The 27,015-nt window shown below is 31.4% G+C and overlaps 8 protein-coding genes across 9 annotated transcripts; 3 read left to right on the top strand and 5 right to left on the bottom strand.

The window, feature by feature from the left end:
• The first annotated feature begins 274 nt into the window (after positions 1–274).
• On the top strand, positions 275–3,084 carry LOC106693801 (leucine-rich repeat-containing protein 74B-like). Its single transcript, XM_014443041.2, has 8 exons — positions 275–292; positions 688–792; positions 964–1,371; positions 1,508–1,718; positions 1,800–2,096; positions 2,156–2,560; positions 2,836–2,999; positions 3,079–3,084. The coding sequence occupies exons 1-8, from the start codon at positions 275–277 to the stop codon at positions 3,082–3,084; spliced, it is 1,614 nt and encodes a 537-aa protein (XP_014298527.2).
• A 61-nt stretch (positions 3,085–3,145) lies between these two features.
• Positions 3,146–3,984, bottom strand: LOC103578866 (ADP-ribosylation factor-like protein 2). The gene is made up of 2 exons (XM_008560107.1): positions 3,820–3,984; positions 3,146–3,681 (listed from the first exon to the last, which is right to left on the bottom strand). Exons 1-2 carry the CDS (start codon positions 3,882–3,884, stop codon positions 3,195–3,197), a joined length of 552 nt encoding a protein of 183 aa, XP_008558329.1. The 5' UTR covers positions 3,885–3,984; the 3' UTR covers positions 3,146–3,194.
• A 2,138-nt stretch (positions 3,985–6,122) lies between these two features.
• On the top strand, positions 6,123–8,069 carry LOC128668370 (uncharacterized). Its single transcript, XM_053741078.1, has one exon. It carries the CDS (start codon positions 6,349–6,351, stop codon positions 7,969–7,971), a length of 1,623 nt encoding a protein of 540 aa, XP_053597053.1. The 5' UTR covers positions 6,123–6,348; the 3' UTR covers positions 7,972–8,069.
• Positions 8,070–8,146: 77 nt separating this feature from the next.
• Positions 8,147–10,217, bottom strand: LOC103578885 (HSPB1-associated protein 1). Of its 2 annotated transcripts, none has more exons than XM_008560128.2 (4): positions 9,518–9,861; positions 9,159–9,439; positions 8,704–9,082; positions 8,147–8,642 (listed from the first exon to the last, which is right to left on the bottom strand). In XM_008560128.2, exons 1-4 carry the CDS (start codon positions 9,695–9,697, stop codon positions 8,313–8,315), a joined length of 1,170 nt encoding a protein of 389 aa, XP_008558350.1. In that variant the 5' UTR covers positions 9,698–9,861; the 3' UTR covers positions 8,147–8,312. The 2 variants fall into 2 exon arrangements, with proteins under 2 accessions (XP_008558350.1, XP_053597054.1); XM_053741079.1 differs by lacking the exon at positions 9,518–9,861 and adding an exon at positions 10,128–10,217 and having other exon boundaries at positions 8,150–8,642.
• Positions 10,218–10,385: 168 nt separating this feature from the next.
• On the top strand, positions 10,386–11,236 carry LOC103578869 (protein transport protein Sec61 subunit beta). Its single transcript, XM_008560109.2, has 3 exons — positions 10,386–10,561; positions 10,714–10,910; positions 10,981–11,236. The coding sequence occupies exons 1-3, from the start codon at positions 10,559–10,561 to the stop codon at positions 11,066–11,068; spliced, it is 288 nt and encodes a 95-aa protein (XP_008558331.1). The 5' UTR covers positions 10,386–10,558; the 3' UTR covers positions 11,069–11,236.
• Positions 11,237–11,587: 351 nt separating this feature from the next.
• Positions 11,588–19,617, bottom strand: LOC103578870 (uncharacterized). Its single transcript, XM_008560110.3, has 8 exons — positions 19,076–19,617; positions 17,954–18,507; positions 17,703–17,892; positions 16,526–16,764; positions 15,204–15,646; positions 14,891–15,122; positions 14,551–14,743; positions 11,588–14,467 (listed from the first exon to the last, which is right to left on the bottom strand). The coding sequence occupies exons 1-8, from the start codon at positions 19,077–19,079 to the stop codon at positions 11,874–11,876; spliced, it is 4,449 nt and encodes a 1,482-aa protein (XP_008558332.1). The 5' UTR covers positions 19,080–19,617; the 3' UTR covers positions 11,588–11,873.
• Positions 19,618–19,779: 162 nt separating this feature from the next.
• LOC103578871 (DNA replication licensing factor Mcm3) lies at positions 19,780–23,357 on the bottom strand. The gene is made up of 6 exons (XM_008560111.3): positions 23,020–23,357; positions 22,830–22,942; positions 22,245–22,453; positions 22,036–22,166; positions 21,716–21,954; positions 19,780–21,633 (listed from the first exon to the last, which is right to left on the bottom strand). The coding sequence occupies exons 1-6, from the start codon at positions 23,080–23,082 to the stop codon at positions 19,935–19,937; spliced, it is 2,454 nt and encodes an 817-aa protein (XP_008558333.1). The 5' UTR covers positions 23,083–23,357; the 3' UTR covers positions 19,780–19,934.
• A 696-nt stretch (positions 23,358–24,053) lies between these two features.
• On the bottom strand, positions 24,054–26,834 carry LOC103578872 (uncharacterized). The gene is made up of 7 exons (XM_008560112.3): positions 26,606–26,834; positions 26,139–26,259; positions 25,968–26,080; positions 25,768–25,900; positions 25,460–25,704; positions 25,029–25,235; positions 24,054–24,965 (listed from the first exon to the last, which is right to left on the bottom strand). Exons 1-7 carry the CDS (start codon positions 26,739–26,741, stop codon positions 24,235–24,237), a joined length of 1,686 nt encoding a protein of 561 aa, XP_008558334.1. The 5' UTR covers positions 26,742–26,834; the 3' UTR covers positions 24,054–24,234.
• Positions 26,835–27,015: the final 181 nt, after the last annotated feature.

The raw sequence follows: 27,015 nt of genomic DNA, 5'->3' as shown, positions 1-27,015 counted from the left end.
CAATTATCAAAATTTTAATACGGTAATTACAATTTAGTCATTGAAAATTTAAAAAATTGGGAGGGGGGGGAGGGCATTGTCTGAGAATCGCCTTAATAATTATTAAATTTTGATCAAAAGTTTATATATAATGTCAATTTTATAACCTTTATTATTTATAATTACCAATAATAAAATAATAAAACTTTTTTTTTATTGCAAAAGATTTAAATTTCACTGAAGAATTAAAATTAATTAGTGACAAAGTTGATGAATAATAAAAAGTCATAAAGACATGGATGTGGATAAACGTGTAAGTATGAGATTAAATGTTGAACTGAAGCTCTTCCGCATTTGACAAACGTCCGGAGCTTGTTAATGACAGCGACGTTAATATAAGTAGTAATATAAGTCCTATGATTCACGCGGAGTAAGAGAGCACCGTTTGTAATAAAGTTAAAAAGAATTGCCTTCCGTTTATGTCTCCCGCTCGGCATTAATGTTCACTCAAGTTAGTAATGTCTCGGATCCTAAGTACTCTACTCCCTCATCTAGATGTATATAGATGTGAAGAAAAAGATAGATAGTTAAATAGAAAGGGACAAAAAAAAAGGAGATAGATGTTTTATATTAAAGAGCACGAGTCGCTTGACCGGAGTAATTAACTCAGTTAAACGGCTTTAATTTAACTAGCGAAATTATTTCTAGGAGTCTCAGATACTTGATAATGAATTTCAATTTTTATATCATGAGCACGAAGAAGAAGACGATCACCATGACGAAGATGATGAAGACGAATACAAAGATGACGAAGCAGAAACTTCAAATTCGTCTTATTCAACACTAAATTATTTTATAAATGATTTATTAGAGGAAAATTTATTTAAAAATATTTTGTTGACTGATTTAGAAAAAAATACGGTAATATTTTTTTAAATAATAGTTTTTAAAAAACAACAAATAAATTTCGTAATTAAATAACAGACTGATGAAATTAAATCTGAATCTAATGAATCATCAAAAACGATAATAAGTTCACAAGATTCTGCATCGATAATCGAATCCAGTGATACTGGTATCAGTAAATCTTCGAAAAAAATTGAAACAAGTGATTCACAAATAGATATTCCTGAGGAAGTAATACCTGAAGACGCAGGACTGAGACCTGGATCTTGGATACTTTTTCCTAAATTACCTGAAGACAGAGGCGACGGTGTTAAAAAATTTATTAATCTGACTGAAGAATTAAAACTTCCGCCAATTGGACAAGTTCCTCAGATGCTAAAAACTAATGAAATAAATTTGAAGTCCTACTGTTTAGATCCACGGACCGTAAAAATAATTTGCGAAGCACTCAACTATAATACGACTGTTAAAATTCTTAATTTACAAGTTAGTCTTTAAATAAATGTGATAAATAAACGACCTGTGTTTCAACTGATCAGTCGGATAGATAATTTTGAATCACTTGATAAATATAAAAGTATTTTTAAATAAAAATAAAGGAGTTTTATAATTATTTTTTTAGGATAATTGGCTGACTACAGACGCGTGTTATCACTTGAACGATCTTCTTATAAACAATAATGTTATAACTTGGATTATTTTGTCTGGGTGCCGTATTGGAGTACAAGGAGCTAAAGAGCTGGAAACAGGTATCAGTTCAGCTGAATCACTTGAATATTTAGATATTAGCCGGTGTGATTTAGATGACGAAGGCTTGCGATACATCAGCATAGGTGCTAATGATTTATTATTAATTAATTTTTAAATAAACTTAAGTCATATTTACGTAATCTCCGATCTGAAATTTTGTTTAGGAGTCTATTGTAGTCCTAGTATAAAAATAGTCAATCTTTCTAATAATAATCTAAGCGAGGATTGCGCTAACGCTCTTCAGAAAATGATCATTCAAACTGATACCTTGAGCGAACTTAATTTATCATGGAATTTTTTAAATAGCGAAGATTTTTGGAGGACATTTGTCGTTGGATTGTTACAAAATGTGACTTTAAAAAATTTAAATGTCAGTTGGAATGGATTAGATGAAGAATGTCTACCATTTTTAGCTGAATATTTATCATCTGACCCGAACCTTTTTATATTAAATCTTCGAGGTAATTCATTTATTTATGTTTATTGCAAATTTATTATTATATATAATTAATTATTCAAGACAACAGATTTAAGTCAGTGGAAAAAATAGCGGAGGCATTGATAAAAAATACAAAGTTAGAAATAATTGAATTGGGAAATAATCCTACTGAAGCGAATGAAGTTTTGGCTTTTGTTGAGGTATTAACAAATGTAACACCGACTTCACAACTTCGGTTGATTGATCTAGAAAATATGTGGACAAATAAAGAAGTACTGGTACTGATAGATGAAATAAAAAAAAAATTAACGAGTGTAGATATTACTTTAGGAGGAATATTGAGTAATTATAAAATAATTGGACCGGATCCACGTAAAATATTTTTAAAAAGAGCTAATTTTGAAGCGATGAAGCCTAAGAAAAAAAAATTTAAGAGAAATTTTGGTCAATTTGTCATGTCACTGCAGGATATTATTGTGACACGAGGTATTTTATTGAAAATAATTTATGATACTAAAGTTATCCGACGTCTAATAATTTTTGGATTTTTTTCAAGACGACAAATTATAAAAAAAAAAAAATATTTAAAAAAATTGCACCGATAGTTTTTTTAATTTTCTACGTGTGTATGTTTTTAGTTTTCATTTTTTTATTATTGATTTTTCGAAAAATCAAAAATTATTAATAGTCTATTGACTTTAGATTAATTATAATTGTTAAATTAACTAAAATAAATTTTTTTTAAACTAAAATACTTATAGATGCCTTCAAAAGTTCTATAAAAAATGCGAAAGTAAAATTATCCGAGTCTTTAATCACTGAAATAATGAACGCATTTGAAATCAGAGAGGATGCAATAGACCAAAGTGCTTTAAAAAAATTTTATTTAGAAGAATATCCAGAAACTAGTCAACTGCCACCACTCGTAGTAACGAAAAATAAAAAGAAGAAAAAGAAAACGGCAGGAAAAAAGCAAAATATTGGACACTGAATAAATATTGAAGACCTAATTAAATTAATAAAATTTAATTATGCATTTTGTAAAAAAAAATAATAATAAAATGACTAAAAAATTAATGATTTATATATTGACAGGTGAATAAAATTATGAATCTTGATTTTAACAATAATAAACTCGCGCACTAATGTCATCAACGATCCAATTCACCGCAGTGAGTAGATTCTCAGCAGTAATAGCCGAGGTATTAAATATTTTCCAATGATGACTTTTGACATTCTTTAACTCAAGTATCTCGGCAATCTCGTCGAGTGACAACGCACCTGGCAGATCCTGTTTATTGGCTAAAACTAGTAAACTAGCTCCTAAAAGACGTTCTTCTTGGAGTAATTTATGCAATTCTGCTTTACAATCCTCGAGCCGTAATTTGTCAGCACTATCAACAACCCAAATTATACCATCCGTTGCCTCGAAATAATTTCTCCAGTACGACCTCAAAGATTTCTGACCACCTACGTCCCAAATGTTTAGTTTATAATCCCGATGCTCTATTGTTTTTATATTGAATCCTAGTGTTGGTGATATTGTATCTATAGGCTCACCAATATATCTCTTTAAAATAGTTGTTTTTCCGGCATTATCTAGACCACTGTAAATTATTTTTTATCAATTATTCAGAAACTATATTAATATTAAATTGAATTATTTGTTAGTAAACATAAAAACAGTAAAATTTTAACCTTTAAGTGACTAAATATCAAATTGTAATTGATAAAAAATAACTTACAGCATGAGGATCCGCATTTCTCTTTCTTTTTGTTTCAATTTTTTTAATACTGTCAATAAACCCATTGATTTTTATCTTTATATATTTATACTGTATTATTAATTTAGTTATTATGTTACTACGAAAACTGTCAGTGCTTAATAATAACAAAAATACGAGGTTCGAAGCGTGATTTGACTGGAGCTGTCAAAAAATAACCTACTTGCTGAACAGGGATGTGTGTTACCGACAATCGATTGTATATCAATAGCGCAACAAGTACTTTCGATAACTCGATTTCAATTTTTTGAATAGCTACCATTGGCGCAAAATTTTTTGTCGACTCATTTTAGACATACGAGTATGAGTGTGAATGCAGCAGACATAAGACGATTTATAAAGTTTAAATGAATTTAAACAATGAAATTTAAAAAAATGCGCATACAGATTTTGCATTTATCAAAATATTAATTTTTTTAATTTTTACTCTATTTACTTTTGTTCATTTATTCAAAAAATTAAAAAAATTGACAATTGTCTGCTACATTCACACTCATCTAAGAGTTCAAAAATAAAAATGTATTTTATCACTCACCAAAGCTGGTAAATGTTCACGAGCTCCATCATCTAGCAGGAATATTCTGAAACAAAATTTGAATAGTTTAATAAATTTTTCAATTTAAATAAATTTTTTTTTTTTTTTAATTGTTACAATATTAATTTACCTTGGTATCACTCATACTTCAGATATCACTACCAGTACACCACTAACACTTTTGATCACTATCACTAACACTATCACTACCACTAACACTATCACTAACACCATCACTATCACAATATTTTAACAATTACTAACGCGACAATGAACTAAATTCAATATTTCCACTTTTCAAAAAAAGTTCTAAAAAAATTTTATGACAATGAAAATGAATAAACGACAGACAATTTTGTAATTTTTTAAATAAACAAATTAAATATGAATAGAAAAAAAAGTATACAAAAGAATCCACGAAATTTTGTATGCATTTTTTTCTGACAAGGGTTAATTTGATTATGAAAAAAAAAAAAAAAAATGTCGGACGTCTAATAATTTCAAAATCATAAATATTTTCGCGCCAACGGTACCACCTAACCCGACGCCATCAGCGAAATATTACTTTTTTATGTATTAATTTTATATAATTTATTTAAATAACTGCTTCGCGAATATTTTAAACACGAATTGAGCAAATGACTTTCAATTCAGTTAATTTTAATATTTTTACTACTCGACTCCCAAGCTCGGACAACGCGACTGATGCTCGAATTTTTTATTCGCGATTTTAAAAAGTTACGAACGATATTTTATGTTTATTATTAGTCCTCTAATTAAATATTATTATTTTGAATATAATTAGTGCAAAATTAGTTAATAATAATGTCTAAATTTTAATAATTACGACTAAGTACCGAGTCACGATGTAGACGCGATAGACCGTTGAGATACAATGCCAAGATGGCGTACAACGACTCCAACGCAAAGCGATGCGCAGTTTGAAGCCCGGAAAAATGCTCGCTTATGATTGGCTTTCATAAACGCGCATGCGTACCAATAACTTTTTCAGGATTCAAATTCTTCCTCAAACAAAGGAATTCTCAGACAGCGCCCCTACTTTTTAAAAATATGCAATGACTCGTCATCACCGTATTAAAATTGTATTAATTAATTAATAAAAAAATTATAATCGGTCATTTTCTTTGAATCAAAACTTGTCATCGTCCAAGAAAATTTATTTATTTTATTTAAAAATAAATGAATGTAGCAGACATCAGAAAAATTTAGAATTATTAATAAATAGAGTAAATAATTAATAAAATGTGCATTTTAAAAATTTTGAAATTAATAAATGCATTTTTCATAAATATTATTGTTTTAATAATTTACTCTATTTATTTATAATTTTAAATTTGCCTGATGTCTTTGTCTGCTACATTCAAACTCATAAATAATTAATTTTTAGCTGTCTGCTATTTCTATTTCTATTAAAATGAATTTAACTCATCATAAATCAATTCGAATACTTACATTTTATTTTATAATTAAGTATTATTATTTAAATATATTGAAGAAATTGTAAATGTAGTAAAAGTCAATTATTCTAAGAATATTAAACTTATAAATAGAAAAATAAATAAGTTAATCGTTTACTTTTATTTGTTAAGGATGAGCTTTTGTGACTCTAATTACTAGAATCCCCACCCTCCTTACTGTAAACACAATAGCAAAACAATAGACCTAAAACTTATGTATAAAGAATATAATATCAGAGAAGGAACTCAGGTAACGCATCTTCTTCAATGAAATGGAAATTAGTCTTGAGTTAACGTTGCCGGCATAAAGTCGACCAGGATATTCCAGCAGTTATCAACACCACGTGTTAATCGGTTTCAGTTCAAAATTACCTCACCAGTAATACAATTTATTTTTCCAGAAATACAATTATATTATTGGGACAGTAATTTTGCTTTGAATATTTTAAATTGCAAGTGATACTGAACATTTTAATCATGGAAGTTATCTGTGTATCACGAACTCCTAGGAAGGGATCTAACGAACTAGGCATCTCTTTTGACAGAGACCCTGATGTTAAAACATACAAAGAGATACAGCGATCACTTAAACGGTATCTACGCATCAAAGCTTCCTCGTTTAATGGAACGACGCAGCTCCATGTCGCTTGTAAAGACGGTAACAGAAGACGAGTAAAACAATTACTTGCTAAATCAAGTATTGATCCAAATGTAGAAAATAACAAGGGTATTAAACCAATTCATCTTGCTATTTTATACGACCATTTAAAAATAGTAGAGACACTGCTGGTTTTCGGTGCTCACGTAGATACCCTATTCAAACTACCACTTTACCATAAAATCAAAGACGATTTACCATGGGCTAAAGATTTTGGTGATAAAATAACACTATTGACGCATGCAATAATTTGTAACAACGTTGATTTAGCAAAACTTTTGATTGATCACGGCGCTGATTTAAAAATTAGAAGCCGTTCTAATAGAACATTACTGATGTGTGCCGTAAATGGACACTGCTTAGAAATTATAAAACACATGCTGCCAAAATTAACTCGGCATGAAGTAAATTACCGTGACAACGAAGGTATGAGTGCGATACATTTTTTGTTAACAAAAGAACAATTCGGAAAGTGGCGTTACAACCATGTTCAAACATGTTTGGATTCGACCAAAGGTTCTATTTTGAAGTTACTCATCAAACAAGGAGCCGATATAAATGCAACAATAAAAGGAGATCCGAGTACACTGCTTATTAATATGGCAGCTTACAGAGCTCTGCCGACACTGATACGAATTCTACAGCCAAGACAAACATTTTCAACGATAGCTCGACCCTTGTCTTACGCATTAATACCAGACCATCTAAGTACTGAGATAATTAATTACCTGGAGCGTAAAAACAATTCAAGTATTCAGTGTACACGTCACCATCACTTGGATTATCCTCCTGACACTCATATCAATTGCAAAACTCATTTTAAACTTTATAGTTATCTTTGTATTAGAATGATTTTGAATGATCTCCGTTGCCGACTTGCGTTTGGTTATCCGATACATGAAGATGAGTCGAAAGGACTGAAAACTTTAATTGAAAAGTCAGACAAGCATAGATTTTACGTAGCACACGTGGATAAATCAATACCTAGATTATTACAATGGCTCGATAATACGGTAATAAGTTATGGTGATAAAAATATATCACTTTATAAACTTGTTAAAAGTAACAGAAGAGAACTTGAGATATTGATTAACGATCAAATATTTTTTCATGCTTTCGAATCATTCGACTGCGACTGGAGACTCGAGGATTTTTATTTTATGGTTCAACAGCGGGTTCTAGACATTAAAGAACGTCGAGAACTTTTGAACGATTTTCGTACACTATTTCTTGAATTAAGGAATAAAATAAATATCCCATTTGATTGTCTATGGGAAATCGTAAAGTATTTGAACAATGAAGAATTGACAAATTTTTTAAATTGCTTTATCTACACTCCCCTGAATGATAAATTAATTGATGTCAATATCACTGTAAATAGAGTTAATAATGAAATTCTTGAATATTTTAATGTACATAATAGTCTTCTAGTTATTCTGTGAATATACTGAATTTTATCAAAATTATTCAATTCACGCTATTTATTTTTATTTAACTTGACTGGAATCATGTTATAGACCTAATTAATGTAAAAAAATAGCAGTGAAAAATTAATCAATTTTTCAACTGAATAAAGAAAAACAATTTTATTATAAATTATTTTAAAATTCAATTATTTCTAGCAACTCTTATCCTCAAAAATTTTTATTTTTCTCGAACTCGAACTGATGAGCCAAGAAAATTTTGACATCCATCCATTTCTTCAGTCGTTAAAATATACATTCGTATTCAAATCCATATCAAATATTTACATTATCTACTTAATTTTTTTCTCAAACATTTTCTATGACTGTGCATTCAATAAACTATCAACAACAACATCAATAATATCTGCACAACAAAGTCTATCGACAACAGTTTTCAACACATCGTTATCATCTTTAATACTTTTGTTTATTTCTACAGTAAGTATTTCTTTATCTTTAAATCTATAACTTTTCAAACTCAAAATTTCATTAAATTCTTCTCTACTTAAATTACGTATTTCTGTAACTACTTCTGGATAATCTTTCGCTAAATTTGATAAAACCAAAGAAACTGTTTTAGCTCTTTTTATTTTTATTTCTTCATCGACATCTCGCAATTTCTTACACTCTTCAATACAATGTCGCATCTAAAACAGTATACAATAATTAGCAACCAATATAATTCAACTAGTTCATAAAAACACTTACCAATAGCGACAAATTATTTAAATCAATAGATTTAAGTTCTTCAGCCGCTGGAATACCTTCAGACTTAGTCATTAAAAATTTAACAATAGCTTCTTTCAATCTTCCCTCATTGTCGCTTTCCAATGGCAACCATACATTGACACTAATTGAAAAATCTAACGACTCAACATAATGCCACCATCCTCTTGGTACAAACAAAACTTGTCCTTTCTCCAAGACAATTGACTTTGCATTTTTATTTATTCTTTTCATCGCCACTAGATCATCTCTCGTTGGAGAAAAAAAATTAAGTTTACTATAAATTGTTGATTCTTCATATGGAATTCTTGTTTGCTTCAACTCAGCACCCGAATCTGGTGGGAATAACAACCATTCCTTTCTATAAATAATTAAAATATCAATTCAACAAAAATAAACACTAAATTATTATTAAAAATAAAACAATATCAAATTACCTGCCATGTAATTGTGCAATTAAATTACACCCATAAGTATCTTGATGACAATTAGTATGAGCACCTTTACTACCAATCCACAATGTTGAATCTCTTCCAGATTTATCGAAACCAAATAATTTCCAATCAACAGCTTCCAATATTTCTGGCTTATCATCAAACCATTCATGCATGTATTTATAATCAAAATAATACCATTCTTCTGTATTATTATCAATTTTCTCAATACATTCATTTATCGTCATTGTTTCTATCGGACAATTTATGTCCCATTGCGGCTCCTGATAAACAAACAAAAAAAAAATATAATAAAAAATTAAAACATCTTTTCATCAACAAATAAAAATAAAATAATTTACAGTAGTCCGTATATTTTTACCAACTCTAAATGGTAACTTGTAATCGCCTAATAATTTTATAAAATTATTTATTTCTAACTTATTCCAATTATCAGTATCATTATTAATAATTCCATTAAACAATATCGGTTCATTAATTTCTAATATCATTTGTTTTATTAAATCTCTTGATGGTGTCATATTTATTATAATTTTTCTTTATTAAAATAAAAAATATATTTATCTGTACTAATAGTATCAATAATTAGGTCTTATATTTTATTTATAATTCATAAATACATAAATGAATGCGCAAATAAAAACATTGTTTTACAAATTTCATTATTTTAATTTATTTATTTAAAATTTATAAATTCTCATATAACTGCTACGTTCACACTCATACAAAGTAATGATCTTGAAGTCAGCTGACAATTAAAAAATTTCAGATTTTTTTTTTCAAGAATTAAATTTGAATAAAAACAAAAATATACACAGGTAGAAAATCGAGAAAACTATAGGTGCAATTTTTAAAAATATTTTTTATTTTTTAACAATTTATTATTTTTAAAAAAATCCAAAAATTATTAAATATCAGCTAACTTTAGTATCATAACAAAGTAATGTTTACTTTTTTTGTTTTTTATCAGTTGATAAATGCCATCTAGCAGAAATAAATATACTAAGTACTGAAACTGTTGGAAGTGAAGTAAAGTTTTGTTAACCAGTGGCACCAGATGTATATTCGAGATGATGTGATGACGTGTCCGTAGAGCACACACGTGGACGTAGACAGCCGACACGTCGTATCGGTAGATTAGTACAGTATTTCGTTACACATCCAACACATCCACTAAACGCGTCGGTAACTGACAAATATCAAAACTCCATACTACATTTATTCCAACTGGACACTGGGTTAGAGTAGGAATAGACATTTGGAGTTTGCCAGTCACTGGATTACGTGCAACTGAACACTTAACACTCAGTGACATTAGCAAGTTGGAAAAATCAATTAAAATATTATTTTTCAATTTAAATTGATATCAGAAAATATTAAAGATGGTAAGAATTTAAATTATTTTTTTTTGTTTAATCAACAAATTTATTTGCTGATAAATATAATTCAGAGGTTTAAATTTTTGAATGAAACATATGTAGATAATCAAAATGTTGCTATGAAGTGAATTAATAATTAAATTTTGAAAATAAACTAGCCGGCCGCACCGAGTTCAACAAATGTTGGAGCAGGAGGTCGATCTCCAAGCAGAGCTGTCGCACCAAGAACAAGTGGTGCTGGTACAGTACGACAACGTAAAACCGCACCAGCAACGTCAGCGAGAAATCGCAACACTGGTACCAGTTCCGGTGGAATGTGGAGATTTTACACTGACGACTCACCTGGCATTAAAGTGTAAGTATTTTATTAATTAATTAATTAATCAACCAAACAAAACAATTTATTTAAAAATTTGTTGTTACAGTGGACCAGTACCAGTACTCGTAATGTCCCTTTTGTTCATCGCATCCGTATTTATGTTACACATCTGGGGTAAATACACAAGATCGTAGAGATTTATTGTATTTATTGTTTCCTTATACTTTATTTTCATCATAAATCATAAAATTATAATTACTCAAGACTGGGCATGGTCTAGATGATGGCTCTGCACTGTGTGCAATTGTACGTTCAGTTCATAGATTATATTTATAAATAAATCTATGAGTATATTAATTAAATTATTGTAAATTTAATATCTTCCAATGGTAATTATATTTAATAATGCATTTTTTTGGATAAATAATAACTTTTCATATTCATAACATTAAATATATATATATACATATATTTGATTATTAATTACCGAGTTTATTTATTCAGAATTGACATTTGAAGTTATTATTTTATTTAAGATTGATGTACGTGCTCTTTATTGATATTTTATATATATTTTGTGCTCTGTATTAATTTTTAAAAATTATTATGAATAAATTGAATTAAAAAGTAATTTATAAAATTTGAATTAAAATACTTTTATTGACGCTTAGGTTTTTACAAAATATTAAATATAAAAACACAATTTATAGTTTAATTGCAAGTTTTATTTGATACGTGATAGCATTTTATAAAAGAGAAGAATTTATAATTTTATATAAAACTTAATTAATAAGGATACTTAAATAATTATGATTGATTTAATAATTAAAATAATATTTGATTTGTAATTATAATGCCGCAAATCTCAACGACTATTTTGATTAACGTAAGTCAAGAAATAATAGAAAAGAAAATTGGCACGTATAATTATAAATAAAAAAATAAAGAATATTGATAGAGTAATACGATAGAGGTAAAATCAAAGAGCTAATAGGTGATTTATTTGAAGTTATTAAAGGGACGTGATGGGAATCCGGTGGGCATGCCACCCATTGGACGCCAAGTGCTTCCAGCTGGCCAATTTCCCGACAAATTTCCGGGTGGTTGTGGCAAATTTAAATTCGAATTTGGTAAACTCCAGCGCGCATTGTTACCACCTTGATTGTTTCCCATATTCTGTAGCCATGAAGAATTTGTATTCATCAATGGACCTTTGTTAAGCCAATTGTTTTGAGGATTATTATTAAAATTCCATCTGTCACCACCGATACCTCTGTCGTTGTTTAAAAGACCGCGATCATTGCCCATAAGGTTTCTATCGTAATCGTTACCCAGTGGGCCACGATCGTTACCACCAAGGCCTCGATCAAAGCCAGGGCCGCCAGTATCTCTGTCTAGACCACTCGGGCCATCATCACCCCAAGGGTCTCTCGCATCTTCTGGTAAATCATTCCAGTCGTCTTTGTCATTTGCGTTCCACGTATTTTTGTTCATCTGAGACATTGGAGGTCTGTTTTGACCATCCATCCAATTACCACCGCGGTTATTGAACATTTCTTTTTCACGCTGATTCCAGTCATTTGATGGTCCGCCAATGCTGCCACCAAATCGATTTTCAGGAACTTTATTCCCTTGATTGCTATTCCAAGCATCACCACCACCACTCATTCTGTTGTTACCATTCCCAATACCTATTTGTGGATTTTTACTCATCAAAGGTGGGGGAGGGTCAAATCTAGCCCCAGCTGGACGGTTGTCTAGAGACTGTTGCCAGTGGGGATGCTGTTGAGATGCACCTCTGCTTGGAATATCCCAATCATCACCGAGAATCCGCATCGGAGATGGCTGACGTCTCGGTGGAGATTGACGACGTGGTGGCGACATGGCACGGTGTCTTGGTGGTGAGACAGGACGCCGTGGAGGTGAAAAATGTCTAGGTGGTGACATTTGACGATGTTGCTCCATTTCATACTGAGGAAAGTATCTTCTCGGTGGTGACATCGGACGCCTTGGTGGAGACACTGGTCTTCTTGGTGGTGACAATGGACGTCTTGGTGGTGACATTTGACGTCTCGGCGGAGACATTTGACGTCTAGGCGGGGATACCGGACGTCTGGGTGGAGAAACTGCTCTTCTTAGTGGTGATAATTGTCTCCTTTGTGGTGACGGCATTGATCGTCTTGGTGGTGATCTACGGCTGTCGCGACGATTTTCGCGACGTGGCGATGGATTTGATCGACGAGAAAATAATGTACCATCTTTACGATTATTACCACGTGACCACGAATCATCGCGGTCATCGCGATCATCATGGTCTTCACGCAGTGTAATAATCTCAGTATCAAAACGTGACGCAGATGGATTTGGTATTGCTACATAATCATTTGGCATCAACTGATTGGGTGTCGCTGGCTGTAATGCTGGATAATTTGAACGTGGCATTTCGTGTGATACAAACTCACGGTTCGGTGTTGTTATTATAATATCCTGCTGCCCTATTTCTTTAATTTGACGTCCTCTGAAAAGTATATCATCATTTTGAGATATATCTCGATGTAAATTATCCGGGGGTGCAATACGTTCCCACACAGAACGTCTCAATTGACTTTGGACCTGGTTAGTATGTTCTATTGCCATATTAAGTATGTCCTGTATCTGCTGTGCTGTTGATCCCCGTACATCATTAGTCGACGTGTTAAGTTTTATTCTAGCAGCTTCCAACATACGCTGCTGGTCTCTCATCTTCTGCAGTAGATCTGGCTCAGTAGGACGATTACCTGACAGTCTAAAGCGTAAATCATCATCATGATCACGCAATCTTTTTTCAGGTATGCCAGCACGTCCACCACGTGGACCATCATTCTCCCAGCCACGTTTACGTCTCGGTGTACTTTTAGGGTCGATTACCACCTCCGATCTGCGATTGCGTCTTCGAGTACGTGTTGAAGCAGCCTTAGGTTTGGATACTTTGGCATCCAACAAAGGACGTGGTGTTGTCGGCGATGATGGTTTTTCAGAGTGCCAAGATTTTCTCGTCGGTTTATCAAAGAATGGATTCTTTACCAACTTTTTAGGTGATCCCTTTGTCGTGGCCGTTCGCTCAGCAAGACGCGCACGTCTATTTGATAAATATCTCCGACGAGAACTTCTTGATGATGATTTTTGTGACTGACTGTTAGATTTCTGTGGACTCCCTTTTTGTGGTGTTTCTTTTGATGCTCCTTTCTGCCCGCTTTCTTTTTGTGAACTTCCTTTTTGCGTTGATACTTTTTGATTATTGCTTTTAGATGACTGATTATTGTTATTATTAGTATTATTATTAGTATTTACTTGCGATGAATTTTTAGGTAAAAAGGAATTCAAAACACGACGCATTGTTCGACGTTCCATACGAATTACAACTTCAAACTGCGGACCAGTGGCGAGAGTATCAACGACAACAGCACGTGTTGGTATAAATGGATCACCCAGAGTATCACTAGCCGGCTGAATCAATTCCAATATTGAACGTGCCGATTGCTTTGTCAGAGTTGTTACGATAACTACACGACGTACATTAGGAAGCTTGCGGAGTCCTCTCATTATCTCAATGTCTGCAATTAAATATAAATTATTAACACAGTCGTTAATTTTAATTTTAACCACATAAAAAATATAATTTTTTTTTAATACTTACTGCGACCAATATTTGTACTAGCATTAACAACAGCTGATGCCCGACAGCCAGTTAATTTTTTAGACAATTTCGTCAACATTTCATTTGGACTACCGGTAATGTATGAAGCATTACATACTTTATTTAATTCACAAGTCATTTCAGCTTCTTCAACTTCTGTTGATACATCTAGTCCAATTACATTTTTACATTTCTATAAAATAAAATTATTTTATCAAGACAAAAGTTTAATATTTATCATCATCATCATCATTATCATATTTTTATTATTATTGAAATATTGCGAAAAATTTAGTGACAAGAGCTGTGATTTCAGTAATTAAAAAAAGTGTTAACTTACGGGTGCCATCATAAGTCCAATTAACCCAAGACCGCAACCAATATCAAGTACTGTAATAGTTGGATTAGGAAACAGCAAAAATTCAACAGCCTTAGCAAGTTGCTCAGCCCCATCAGTATTTAACCAGAAGTTTGTTTTTGGAGCCAACTGAATTTTTAAATCACCAACTGTCTCATCTAGCGCTTCGGTCCCTACTAAAAATGTTGTGTTTGCTGTCTGCACGTTGTCAACCCTGAATCAAAAAAAATCTTTAGTCAACAATTTCTCTAAATACTTTAACTCTTTCTGTACTATAAATAATTACTGTACTTACTTCATCAATGACTTGCAGTAGAGTGATTTAATATTACACTCATTGCCTTTTCCTGACTCAAACAATTTCTTTAATTTTTCCATAGTGTCACCGGCGATGGCTCTACCAGCAGCGAAGAGCATAAGCTCGTCTTTGCTGTTACTGCGTACCAGTAACCACATCCACTGGTCTCGCTTTTCAGTGGCAACCTTCTCTGCTGGTGAATCTGTGTCTTGAGTCACTTCACCAGCTGCTCCCGCAGTGGTCTTAACTGTCGACTGATTTTTTCCTCCAGATTCTTCTTCTTTATCCTTATCGTCCTTTTGATTTTCTTCAACTTTTCCCTTTTCTTTATCCTCATCCTTATCACTAATTTGTATCTCTTGAATTTCATCAGATTCTTCTTCAATCTTATCATCCGTCTCCAGATCTTCACTCGTCGAGTTTATAAAATCTTCAAATACCTACATAATCGTAAATAATAATGAATAATTACGTTCATAATTCATATTTTAAACTAATATAACTCTTGTACCCATAACATTATTTACGTCTCTAATCGTACGAGCTTAAAAAAAATAATCCCGAATATCAATGTCCAAGAGTGACATTAGTTAATTACTTATACACTAATATTCATTCATTCATTTATTCGACTATTTTTTAAAATTCAATAAATATCGTTCGCACTAAAGTAACTTACATACGCATACATATTTTTTTTATGGTTATTAATAAAGTAACAAGTTTTAAATGTTTTTTTTTTTTTTTTTCATATCAAACTCGTTTCTTAAACCATGAAAATTAATTTACACTGATAATTTATCACTGTAAAGTATTCAGAGATTTTTATTGACAAAAATCTAATTGTCAATAAGTTATTCATTCAATTTGTAATTAATTGAATAATAATCTCTTGTCTTTCTCCAAAAAACTTTTACTTTTATCGAAAAAAAAACTTTATGACGTCATAAAAATAGAAAAATTTATGTATGTATATATATTTATATATTTTAAATAAATTAAATATATATATATACTATGACAATCATAATTGTAGACCATGTGATTAAATCACAGAACCATGTCTCGTTTTCTTGACTCGAGGATTTAAAATCCATCAAGCAGTAGCTGGTAGTTGGTTATTGTTGTTGTTTTTATACGGATTAAAAGCGTATTTTGAAACAATTAAAACTCCCAGAGAGTTAAATTGTCAATAATACGCATTGCTAACAAGTCGGTAGCAATTTAAAATCAGATCCAGTCCACATTAGACACAATATAGTGAATGTAGGTGTAACGCAGTGCTGAATCTCATTGACTTAGGTAATGAATAAATATACCTTGACAGCACGCATTACAAAATCAGGGATCGCTTGGAAGGCATTATTTGCATTCGCAGTCGATCCACCGTCGCACGGCTCCAACCGCCAAACTGTTTCTACTTTCTTGACAACAGTATCATCGCCACCTTCACCGTCATCATCACCATCTATTTTATCATCACGACGATCACGATCAATCTTGTCATCCTCCTTATTTGATTCTGCAGACAGATTCTCCTCTACGGGTTTTTTGGTGCCTAAACATGTGACAGTAATTTTATAATAATTTTTTTCGTCTTTTTTCTCATTTAAAAAAAAAAGAGTCGACGCTTGGGGCAAAACAGGGTTCGGGAAGTAAAACAATATCATAATTGTCTCATAAGTTACTGATTTCTCGAGCTGAGATCCATCCACTATCAGACTTAATTATGATTATGCTTTAATAAATAATTAAATCAATAATCTATTACTTCAAAAGGATTTTAAATCCTATTCATTTTTTTTATACTCTAGCAGTTGAACGTTTATCAACGTCTCGCTTTTTTAAACGCTTATCGCAATTATTATTGTTATTTTTTTTTTTTAATTAATAACTTGATTGCATTTTGATTTAAAAAATTCTACTTGCGTAGAATTTATCAAAGTACTACCAATATTTTTTTGTCCTAGTATCAGAAAACAGCATCTGTTGCTGCTGTTGATGGACTACATATGTGTATATATATGTGCACATATATATAATCACTAGGGAGTTTAAATGGACTACTCACATATATACTTAATGAGATACAGCGTGTAAAAATAAATAAACACACTTTTATCTGGTATATATGTATCAATTTAAAATTGTGAAATAATCACGTGTTGCCACATACTAATATTAGACCAACAAACTTACGTATGTTGACTCAATAGTTTCAATTAAAAGTCAAAGTAATAATTATGTTAACATTTATGTTATTAATTTAATTACTTTGATTTTTCAGATTAAATGGCAAACTAGAGAAACATTTGAAATGTTTTCTCTCCAGCTTTTAAATCCAGTGGCGCGAGTTGAATAAAACTGAGAGTAGTTCGATTAAATATTTAAAATCTATCAGACTAACTTCGTATTTACAAACAAAAGGTCTCATGATTTATAACTTACAGTCTAGAAGTAATTAAATAATAAGAGTATTGGTTTTTCATCACTCACAAGCAAACTTCCATCGATTAATATGAGGACGATCTAAAGGGCAACGCCATGGGTCAACTAATCGACATACTGGTGATCCAGCAGCGACTTCAATTCTTTCTAAATAATCTTTGTAGCAGTCATAAGAATTTTTTAAAACTTTTGACAGTTTTGACAGACGTTCTTTGGCTGTCGACATTTTCTCATTGAGCTGAAAAAATAAAATCATCAATTCGATATGTGAACTTAATCAATCAATAACTAAATATTACCTTAGTTTCATACCACTCAGGACCAGTTTTTTCTTCAGGTTTCTTAGGACTCGGACGTGAATCTTTAAGGATAACAATATCTGAGCCATCATTTTCTTTATCAATATTTTCCAATTGCGTAGGATTACGCATACCATCAAGTTCACTCAGTTGATCAAGATTTATATCAGCGGTAAAATCAATTTCGTCGTCATCGTCTTCGCAGTCGGACTGAATTTTTTCCTGCACATCCATAACTATCACCGGAGCATCATCATCTTCTTCTTCTTTGTCTTTTTCCTTTTCATTGTCATCAGTTTTCTCATTCTTCTCAATTAATTCAACTTCCTTACTAGATTCTCCATCATCCTTGTCATCGTTTTGCTCCTTTTCATTATCTTTGTCCTTATTCTCATTTTTATCATCACCTTCCTTATCATTATCATCTCCATCTCCGCCTCCTTCCCCATTATTATCATTCAATGCTATTACTTCTTCCTCTTCTTCTTCTTCACTTATACAATCATCTAATATTTTCATATTAGTATCATCTATAACTATTGTATCTGCATCCTCTATAATAATTAAAAACAATAATTAAATATAAGCAAACAATCATGACTCTGAAAATGGCAGCCATCATAAAATTTATGATCCTGAAGTTAGCAAACAATTAAAAATTTTTGAATTTTTTTTTTAAATTTAGATAAAAAAACAAAAAACTAAAAATACGCACATGTAGAAGATTTAAAAAACTATACGCACATTTTTTTGAAATATTTTTTTTTAATTTATCGTTTATAAAAAAATTCAAAAATTATTAGACATCGTCTAATTGCAGTATCATAAAATTTTTAATTTTTATAAACAAATTACATTAAAAAAAAAATTCATATTTAAAAATAATAAAATTTCAGTTGTCTGCTGATTTTACTATTACAATTAATCGCATATTCATAAAAAAAAATAGATAAATAATAAAACTAAATGAATATCATAATAATAAGTAGAAGTACATGATAAGAAAATTGCATAAATTAAATTAAATATATATTTTCTAGAACACGCAAATGAAGTACATGTTCAAAAATTCAAGTTACAATGTACTTTGAGAGTAACATTAATTATTTAAAAAGATCTTACCCATTTTGATGAAATAATTTATCAACTATCTAGCAGTTGATAAAACAAAAATAAAATAAAATAAATATATTCAAGTTTTAAAATGCAGCTTGTCTATCGTCACTAGAATATGATTCTCTATTTAGATGGTTAGTATATAGATTCAATTTAAATACACGATGAAAAGTATTATAAGCTACCCACAACTATGACGAATTTTAAAATATATAACCCTAGATAATTTACTCGCCAATGTACAATTGTTTGATTTTTATGTTTTAAATATTTAAATATTTAAGTGCATGTGGATTAAAAAAATCAATGATGGTACACTGAGAACTTGCTGGGTATAACCATCGAGTTACATACAGCCGGCGATGTATGAAAAAAAAATTATCGTAATATGCTATAATGTCTGCTGAACTCCGAATCATTCACTCGATACTCGATGCAACGCTGATATGACGCTAGTTTACTACTGAGTACTCGGCCTGCTTGGATTACAATTTCAACTAAACGCAGATGCTGCTTTTTTCCTGCAAACAAAGTGCACAAGTGAGTGAGAGTACATGGAAACGTTCATTTGTCTTCCGTAGTATACATGGTAGCTGTCATATTGATGCACAAAAAAAATTCGCTGTCGTCGAGAGTAAAGAATTTGGCGGTAAATTTGAATATTGAATAAATCAAACAAATTAGGAGGAGGATGCAAAAATAAACTGAAAATTGTTTATTAAAAATTTTATAAAAATTTTTTATTGGTAAGTTGAATTAACTTTAAAATCTAGGCGTTTCTTAATACAATTACAATACATGTTAATTATAATATTTGATTGAGAGAGAACAAGTAAAAAATTCATTAAAAAAAAAAAGAATTAAATTAAATAAGAAAGACTTGGTCATCTGCAAGCATTATTTGATTATTTTCAGTCATTTTGTGTAAAGCAGCTTTTATTTCTCCGGCAGTGAACTCGGGACTTTGATTGTTATTAACAAACTCTTTTACTTTGTCGAGAGCAAGAGTTTGCGAGCGTTGCTGTTGGAATAATTTATGGAGTAAGCTCTGGAATGATTGGAGTCGACCATCAGTAATAACTGCTGGTTCTGTGTCTTCTTCAGCAGCAACAGGTGTCTCATTTTCTTCTAGGATGGGAGTTTCCTGGGTGGCAGTTTGAGAGCGCGTTACTTTTCTGACCGCTTCGTCAACGTGAGAATCGTCGTCGCTGTCGTATTCGTAAGGATCGTGTCCAGGTTCACCGGGAGCGGCGCGTTCTTTTCTGCTGCGTTTCGTTTGCCTGGGCTCTTCTTCAGTATCACCGTCAGCACTCATCTCACTTTCGCGTCTTCTGCGTTTCTTTTTCTCTTTCTCTAGCACTCGTTTGAAGTAAGCGAACTGGACTAGTTCGATAGCAGCATTCGCATCGTCAACGGTGACGTTTTTAGATAGACGCGCCTTAGCATGAGCTGTTGATAAACGAATTAATGTCTCTAGAGTACGTGCTGTTATCGGCTGAGTCCTCGCTACATCTGACTCGACCATGTCTTCTGATCGAAGACGTGAGTACTCGTCGGCAATTGTCTTGCTCGCTTCCTCAGTCAACTTGGGCTTCATACACTTGGCAATGTGAATATATTTACGCATAAATTTAATACTGAGTATTTGATCAGTTTTAGAACGGGACTTTCCATGTAATAGGGGGTCATACTTTTCGTAGACTGGACTCTCAGTCTCTTCAGCATCAACAGCGTCAGGATTTTTCGTACTCAGTATCTCAAGGTTGCTATTTAAAGGCAAAGCTTCGCCGTCTTGTTCATTTGGATTGCGGTATCTGTGCATTCTGACAACATGATCACTGATGATGTTATCCTGCTCCGAGTCAACGATATCCAAAATAACGAACAGCAAATCAAAACGCGATAGCAATGAATCTTGAAGCCCTATATTCTCCATCGGCGTTTTGTACTGATCGTATCTTCCGTATACTGGATTAGCAGCAGCTAAAACGGAGCAGCGGGCATTCAAACTCGCGTGAATACCAGCCTTGGCTATTGTAACTCTTCCTTGTTCCATAACTTCATGAATGGCTGTCCTGTCAATGTCAGACATCTTATCGAACTCATCAATACAAATCACTCCTCGATCAGCGAGCACCATAGCACCGGCTTCGAGTCTTCTTTCACCGGTTTCCTGGTCAGATGTGACAGCTGCAGTCAAACCTACACCTGATGATCCTCGACCTGTTGTTGGGATGGCTCGTGGCGCTGTACAGAGAACGTAACGCAGTAGCTGAGATTTGGCTACCGATGGATCACCGATCAGTAAAATATTTATGTCTCCTCTAAGTCGTGTTCCATTTGGAAGAATCTTCTCTACACCACCGAGAAGTAAACAGAGAATTGCTTTCTTTATGTACTCGTGACCGTGGATTGAAGGAGCCAGTGATCTACTGAGTAATTCGAATATATCTTTACGTGGATTATGCTTTGCTAATTTTTTACACATGGCCACGTCGTCGTGTGATATTGAAAGTGTCGCTTCTTTACTCAATTGAGTGATATTATTAGCAATCAAAATAGTTCTGTAATTAAAATTTTATAATCAATATTTTACTATTCATTTAATAAATATTAATTTTTAAAACTTAAAGATTTTTTTTTTACCTAAAAGTACCATTGGTATATCCATTTTGTTTTCCTGGAAGACAACGATAGTTACCAACAACCTGGACTCTGTCTCCTGGCTTACATAAATCAACTAAATCATTATCACAAACAATATCAACACTTCGTGGCAATTGTCCAGCTGGTGCCTTCTCAGGCATCTCTTGAATTGAAATAGTCTGATGGTCTTTGTAAGTTGACAAACCAAACTCTGTTTCCAATGGATTACCATCAGCATCCTGTCGTTATTAACAAACAATGTGTCATAAATTAACTACCAGTTCATTGTTTCATAAATAACACATATAAATATTACATACAGCAGTAGGATAAACAGCTGATCCAGGAAAAGCGTCATATGATGTCAAATCCGTGTACGCTCGCTCCATTACACTCTTGGTAGCGCTACAGTAGTGGACACTCCTGACTATTTTAGGTCTTACCAATGAACCTATGGTACAACAATCGATAATTAATATCGTGAATGTAAACTCAACTGAATAATTTATATGACAATTAAATGTATTACATTTTGTAACAATTCCTTCAACACACACAAGATTGGACAAGAATCTAGATATCAACGTTCTTGGTGTAACATGACGATTACCAAAACTTCCTTCGAATCCAATAAAAAAATCAACATTTCCTTTAGCATAGTCAGTGTCCAATGTAGAAACGAATTGTTTTAATGCATTTTGGAAAGCCATTTGTTCTTCAAATGAATTCTCAAGTAAACTGGAAGCAAAATAATTTAATTATAATTTATATTTAACAAATAAAATATAAAAATCGATGCCTGCAGTAAAAAATTTCTAAATTTGATTTTGTTAATGATACTGAAGTTAGTCAACGTCTAATAATTTTAGATGTTTTTTCAAAATGATTAATTATTGAAAAAAGAAATATTTTAAAAAATTGCACTTATAGTTTTTTCAATTTTCTATATGTGTGTATATTTTTTTTTTCTTTTTTTTTGTAATTGATGTATTGAAAAATAATTCAAAAATTGTTGACTGTCCATCAACTTCAGGATCGGTTTTTTTTACTGAGGACGTTGATATAAAATATAAGAATTCAAGGTCAAAGCCACTTGTTGCATAAGTTTAATTACTTGAGAGCTCGCTGAGGATTTTTCCGTCTCAAATCATTTATATTGACATAAAGCCGATATTTATTTTCCTCAATCATGTTCTTCACTAAATTTGAATAAATCCCTTGATCTTCCTAGATAATGGAATTAAAAAATGGGGTTATATTTTTGTTATGACTCTAAATTTTAAATATAAATAAAAACCACTCACAGCATCATCCAAGAAATCCAGATACTCTCGTTCCATATCTTTTATCCTTTGATCTACATCCATTTTTGCGTTTGTTTTTTTTAAATTAAACGAAGTAAAGAGTAATAATATATTTTTTATGAATTAACTAAGTAGCGTTTGTAGCTATCTTGAGATTCCTCAGTTTGCGTTCACTTTTACTGAGGAAGTTTATACGATTTATCAAAAATACATTAGTCCAAAATTTTTATATTTCTTTTAAAAATATTACATATAATAAAATTGACATTTAATTATTTATTTATTTATAAATAAGACTTTTATAATTCAATACACGCTATAATGCTACTTATGATGGCTTCGCGGTAATTTTGCGCGGGAAAGATGTTACTGATAATCACGTGATTAATTGTAATGACTTTTAGTTATAATAATTATCACTAGATGTCAGTACTGTCGAATTCTTTAAATTAAATCCTTTTAACGAAATGACCCCAATACATTACAACTTTTTAATTGTAAACAGCCATTACAATTATTTGCAATGTTATAAATATTATTTTAAAAAATTAAATAGATTATTAACTAAAAACTTTTAACATTCTGAATGCATAGTTTTATAAAAAAAAAAAAATTTTGAATGCTTGTTTTTTTCAGTATCATAAATTTTAATATAAGATCAATATAAAATATAACAATAATAACAAATCAGAACATTATTTTATTACTTAATTATATAAAAGAATGTGATAATTACAAAGATATAAATAAATATTATGTCCAGATGCTGAAATTAGCCAAAATCTGACAATTTTAGTATTTTTAATTACAAAATTAATTGTCAACAGAAAATTAATTTAAAAATATACAATATTTGAAAATTATTCTCATGAATTTTTGCCTGTCAGTATTTACTTTGTCAATTGAAAATAAATGAATTTTTTTAATTACTGCTACTTTCAGTATCATAGATATTTATGTCGAATAAAATATTTTATTCGTTGATTGTAAAATTCGTCAATGATCCTGAAGTTAGTAGACAATTACAAATTTTTTGATTTTTTTTTTCAACACGTCAACATGTAAAAAATTTTAAAAATTTATAAATGCAGTTTTTGAAAAATTTTTTAAAATAATTTATCGTTTTTGATTATCAGACGCCGGGTAACTTCGATATTATAGTTCTTTAACAATTGCCGACAATTTATTTATATCCTCATACTATATGTTATATAATTATGATGCTTTAACTGAAGCATTGATAATACAAGGCGGTGTGAACTTAACAAACCGAATCGTATTTTTAATATTAATATAAGTCGCTGAGATTGTGATAAGTACTCCCATTATAACAACAAAGTAACCGAACAAGCTACTTAATTGTTTGAAAATAATTTTACATCTGCTATCTGTATTTTCATTATTGTTATTATTAATAAACGACTGAAACTTCGTTGTCGCGTGAATTTTTTCCGGCTTTGTCGCATTGATGAATGCCGCCGTTGGTTTATTGCGCTCGATCATCAAAATATGAGGTTGAATTTTTTTTAGCGCACGTCGATCGTCTACATCAGAAAGTAAACCTTCCGAATCATCGTCATTATCATTACCGTGAGCGTCATTATCACTGTAGTAAACATACGTATAGCGCTGACGATTTTTTTTATTTTCCGGGATACCAAAGTAAGTTGATTTTGAATGGGCACGTGTTTCGTCTGACATGACATCATCATCAGAGGGCCGTTCAGCTGCGGAAAATACATCTGGGGTCGTACTGAATTTGTTGAAAGAATTTTTCATAGTCTTAGCACGCGCGTACATTATTGGCGGTAAAATAAATACCAGAGGTCCAGTCAATGTACCTCCGATTAAAGACATGACGATATCGAAACGTGGTACTGATTCACCAACAGCAACTCCTAGAAATACTACCGCTGATCTCATTGCGCATCGTTTCCATCCAAATGCTAAAAAATTTTTAAATAATTAATATCACAAGTAATAAATAATTTACAAAATTTATGACTGACTTCGTCGGACGTGAAGTTCATCTTCAAGATGCAAAAAAAGTGCCGCATGTCCTATGACACTTGAAAAAATTAATTGTAACGCTGATAGAAGTATTGCCGCACGACTGACATGTCCAGCTGGTGCGATTTGTAAAATATTTGCTGTTGTGCTACCGGCATATTTCCATGCTGATAAACCAGCTGTTACTCCAAATAATAAACCGCTAACTAATAAAAAAATATTTATACTTACACTATTTATAGTAAGGGAAGAGACCCAGTACCCAACCAGGGAATTAGTACTCGATGTATTTGTACATCTATTTTTAGTAAATTTTACTAAATATAGACATACTATTACATGGAGTGATCGAGCAGTCGTTCCCTGATCGGGTACTAGGTCTTTTACCTCAACTTTTATTAAATAAAAGGATATTTATAAATTTATCAACCGAGAAACGCTGAGACGACGGCTTTATTTATATGTTGAGGACGTCGCATATCCACTTGAATAGTCATCAAGGTCGGATGAACATCGAATTGAAATGCCAGCATGCCGTATCCTGATATAAATTTATCCCACGTTGGTGATGTGGGTATTGGTGCTGGATCTAGTGCCCTATCATCAGCAATTATGCACCACCATATCAGTACAGTTGTCATTGTTACAGCTATCGTTGAAAAAATAGCCAACGGTCTAGAATTAAATTTATTAATTAATTAATCACTTATATATGAACAAGTATTTTTAAATTAATACTTCATATCCCGAGGGCTTCCGAGCCACATCAATGGGCAGAGAACGATTCCCACAACCAGTAGCCAGTAGCAGAATGATAAATTGAATTGATTATCTGATACTTTCAATCCAAACAATTGTAAATTTTGTGATGCTGAAATTAAATTATTTTTTAAAATTATTTTATTAATATTTAATCATTTCCAAATATTTGAACCAACCAACTAGTAAATTAGGAATCCCACAGCCAAATATTGTAAGATCTAAAAGCAATGTTACATATGTTCGCATTTTTTTTCCTAAAGTCATTTCCGTAACAGCAGCCAAAGGGTGTCTGGTAATAAAAATAAATATTAATAAATGAATAGATTGTAATTTTAAAAAATTATTACCGGTTTTTTCGCAAAATTTGTGGATCTAGCGCAGTAGCAATGATCCATGATTTACCAAGCAACGATGCCGTGTAAATTTGTAGAAAAAAAACAACTATTACTAAAGGGATTCCTAGCAATCCTGTAATGATTTCATTAGTCAATCAAAAAAAAAAAATGATAAAAATTAATTATTGCAACTCATTCGTCTCGGGCATAACATAACTTGTTCATAGTTAAAGATTCAATTTTCATACAATTACATAATAAAAAATTAAATAAATAGATTGCTGTCATTTGATCAATTTTTGTTATTTTAATTTATGTGATACTTTGATATAAAGAATTTGTATCAAGTTTTGCTGATCAAGTCAAAATATAATGTCTAAATAATTAAAGATCTAATTCTTTAACTCGAACTCGTTCAAATTTCTAAGATCAGTAAATATTTATTGATAAAAATTAAAATAAATAATTAGTTGACTTACCGCAATGTATAATAGCATGGGGTAAAGCAATAATAGGAAATACTCCAAAGATATCGATAATACAAAGAGTAGCAAAAAAAATACTGAGACCAGAATTGACTTCACTATTGAGCAGCGCAGTTCTTTCAGTATTCATGATAAATAATAATGATTTTAAAAGATATTATCCCAGATACAGCTTAACAAGTGAAATGTCTTGTCGCTTGTAAACTCAAAACTACCAACGACCGGTTCTCTCATTGCGGCTCATCGTGAAATCTGATATGATTGAATACGAGCAGAGTGAATAACCCTCTAGTCATATCATGGTGTAGTGGGAGCTCAAGAAGACCTACAAGATATATTCTTTGGATACTTTTTAAACTTACAACTACGATAACTATTTATTTAAAATGAATATAATTATGTAT

Source organism: Microplitis demolitor, chromosome 8, assembly GCF_026212275.2.
Source record: "Microplitis demolitor isolate Queensland-Clemson2020A chromosome 8, iyMicDemo2.1a, whole genome shotgun sequence".
Classification (NCBI taxonomy): domain Eukaryota; kingdom Metazoa; phylum Arthropoda; class Insecta; order Hymenoptera; family Braconidae; genus Microplitis; species Microplitis demolitor.
The sequence above is the reverse complement of the archived record's forward strand: the minus strand, read 5'-3'. Positions and strand labels throughout refer to the sequence as shown.

What these genes read in the sequence shown, in the direction of transcription:
- LOC103578872 (XM_008560112.3), bottom strand. Translation starts at nt 26,741, where the DNA reads ATGAATACTGAAAGAACTGCGCTGCTCAATAGTGAAGTCAATTCTGGT. An exon ending in GATTCCTAATTTACTAGTTG is followed by an intron (nt 25,901 to 25,967) that starts GTTGGTTCAAAT and finishes ATTTAATTTCAG; the next exon opens with CATCACAAAATTTACAATTG. An exon ending in GGAAGCCCTCGGGATATGAA is followed by an intron (nt 25,705 to 25,767) that starts GTATTAATTTAA and finishes ATTTAATTCTAG; the next exon opens with ACCGTTGGCTATTTTTTCAA.
- LOC106693801 (XM_014443041.2), top strand. An exon ending in TTAAAATTCTTAATTTACAA is followed by an intron (nt 1,372 to 1,507) that starts GTTAGTCTTTAA and finishes TTATTTTTTTAG; the next exon opens with GATAATTGGCTGACTACAGA. An exon ending in CTTGCGATACATCAGCATAG is followed by an intron (nt 1,719 to 1,799) that starts GTGCTAATGATT and finishes AATTTTGTTTAG; the next exon opens with GAGTCTATTGTAGTCCTAGT.
- LOC103578871 (XM_008560111.3), bottom strand. Translation starts at nt 23,082, where the DNA reads ATGGATGTAGATCAAAGGATAAAAGATATGGAACGAGAGTATCTGGAT. An exon ending in AATCCTCAGCGAGCTCTCAA is followed by an intron (nt 22,454 to 22,829) that starts GTAATTAAACTT and finishes TTTTGCTTCCAG; the next exon opens with TTTACTTGAGAATTCATTTG. An exon ending in TATACCAATGGTACTTTTAG is followed by an intron (nt 21,634 to 21,715) that starts GTAAAAAAAAAA and finishes TTTTAATTACAG; the next exon opens with AACTATTTTGATTGCTAATA.
- LOC103578869 (XM_008560109.2), top strand. An exon ending in GACTCACCTGGCATTAAAGT is followed by an intron (nt 10,911 to 10,980) that starts GTAAGTATTTTA and finishes TTGTTGTTACAG; the next exon opens with TGGACCAGTACCAGTACTCG.
- LOC128668370 (XM_053741078.1), top strand. Translation starts at nt 6,349, where the DNA reads ATGGAAGTTATCTGTGTATCACGAACTCCTAGGAAGGGATCTAACGAA.
- LOC103578866 (XM_008560107.1), bottom strand. Translation starts at nt 3,884, where the DNA reads ATGGGTTTATTGACAGTATTAAAAAAATTGAAACAAAAAGAAAGAGAA. An exon ending in GAAATGCGGATCCTCATGCT is followed by an intron (nt 3,682 to 3,819) that starts GTAAGTTATTTT and finishes AATAATTTACAG; the next exon opens with TGGTCTAGATAATGCCGGAA.
- LOC103578870 (XM_008560110.3), bottom strand. An exon ending in TAATCGATGGAAGTTTGCTT is followed by an intron (nt 16,765 to 17,702) that starts GTGAGTGATGAA and finishes TCACATGTTTAG; the next exon opens with GCACCAAAAAACCCGTAGAG. An exon ending in TAGTACAAATATTGGTCGCA is followed by an intron (nt 14,468 to 14,550) that starts GTAAGTATTAAA and finishes ATTTAATTGCAG; the next exon opens with ACATTGAGATAATGAGAGGA.
- LOC103578885 (XM_008560128.2), bottom strand. Translation starts at nt 9,697, where the DNA reads ATGACACCATCAAGAGATTTAATAAAACAAATGATATTAGAAATTAAT. An exon ending in GTAAAAATATACGGACTACT is followed by an intron (nt 9,440 to 9,517) that starts GTAAATTATTTT and finishes TTTGTTTATCAG; the next exon opens with GAGCCGCAATGGGACATAAA. An exon ending in ATTGCACAATTACATGGCAG is followed by an intron (nt 9,083 to 9,158) that starts GTAATTTGATAT and finishes AATTATTTATAG; the next exon opens with AAAGGAATGGTTGTTATTCC.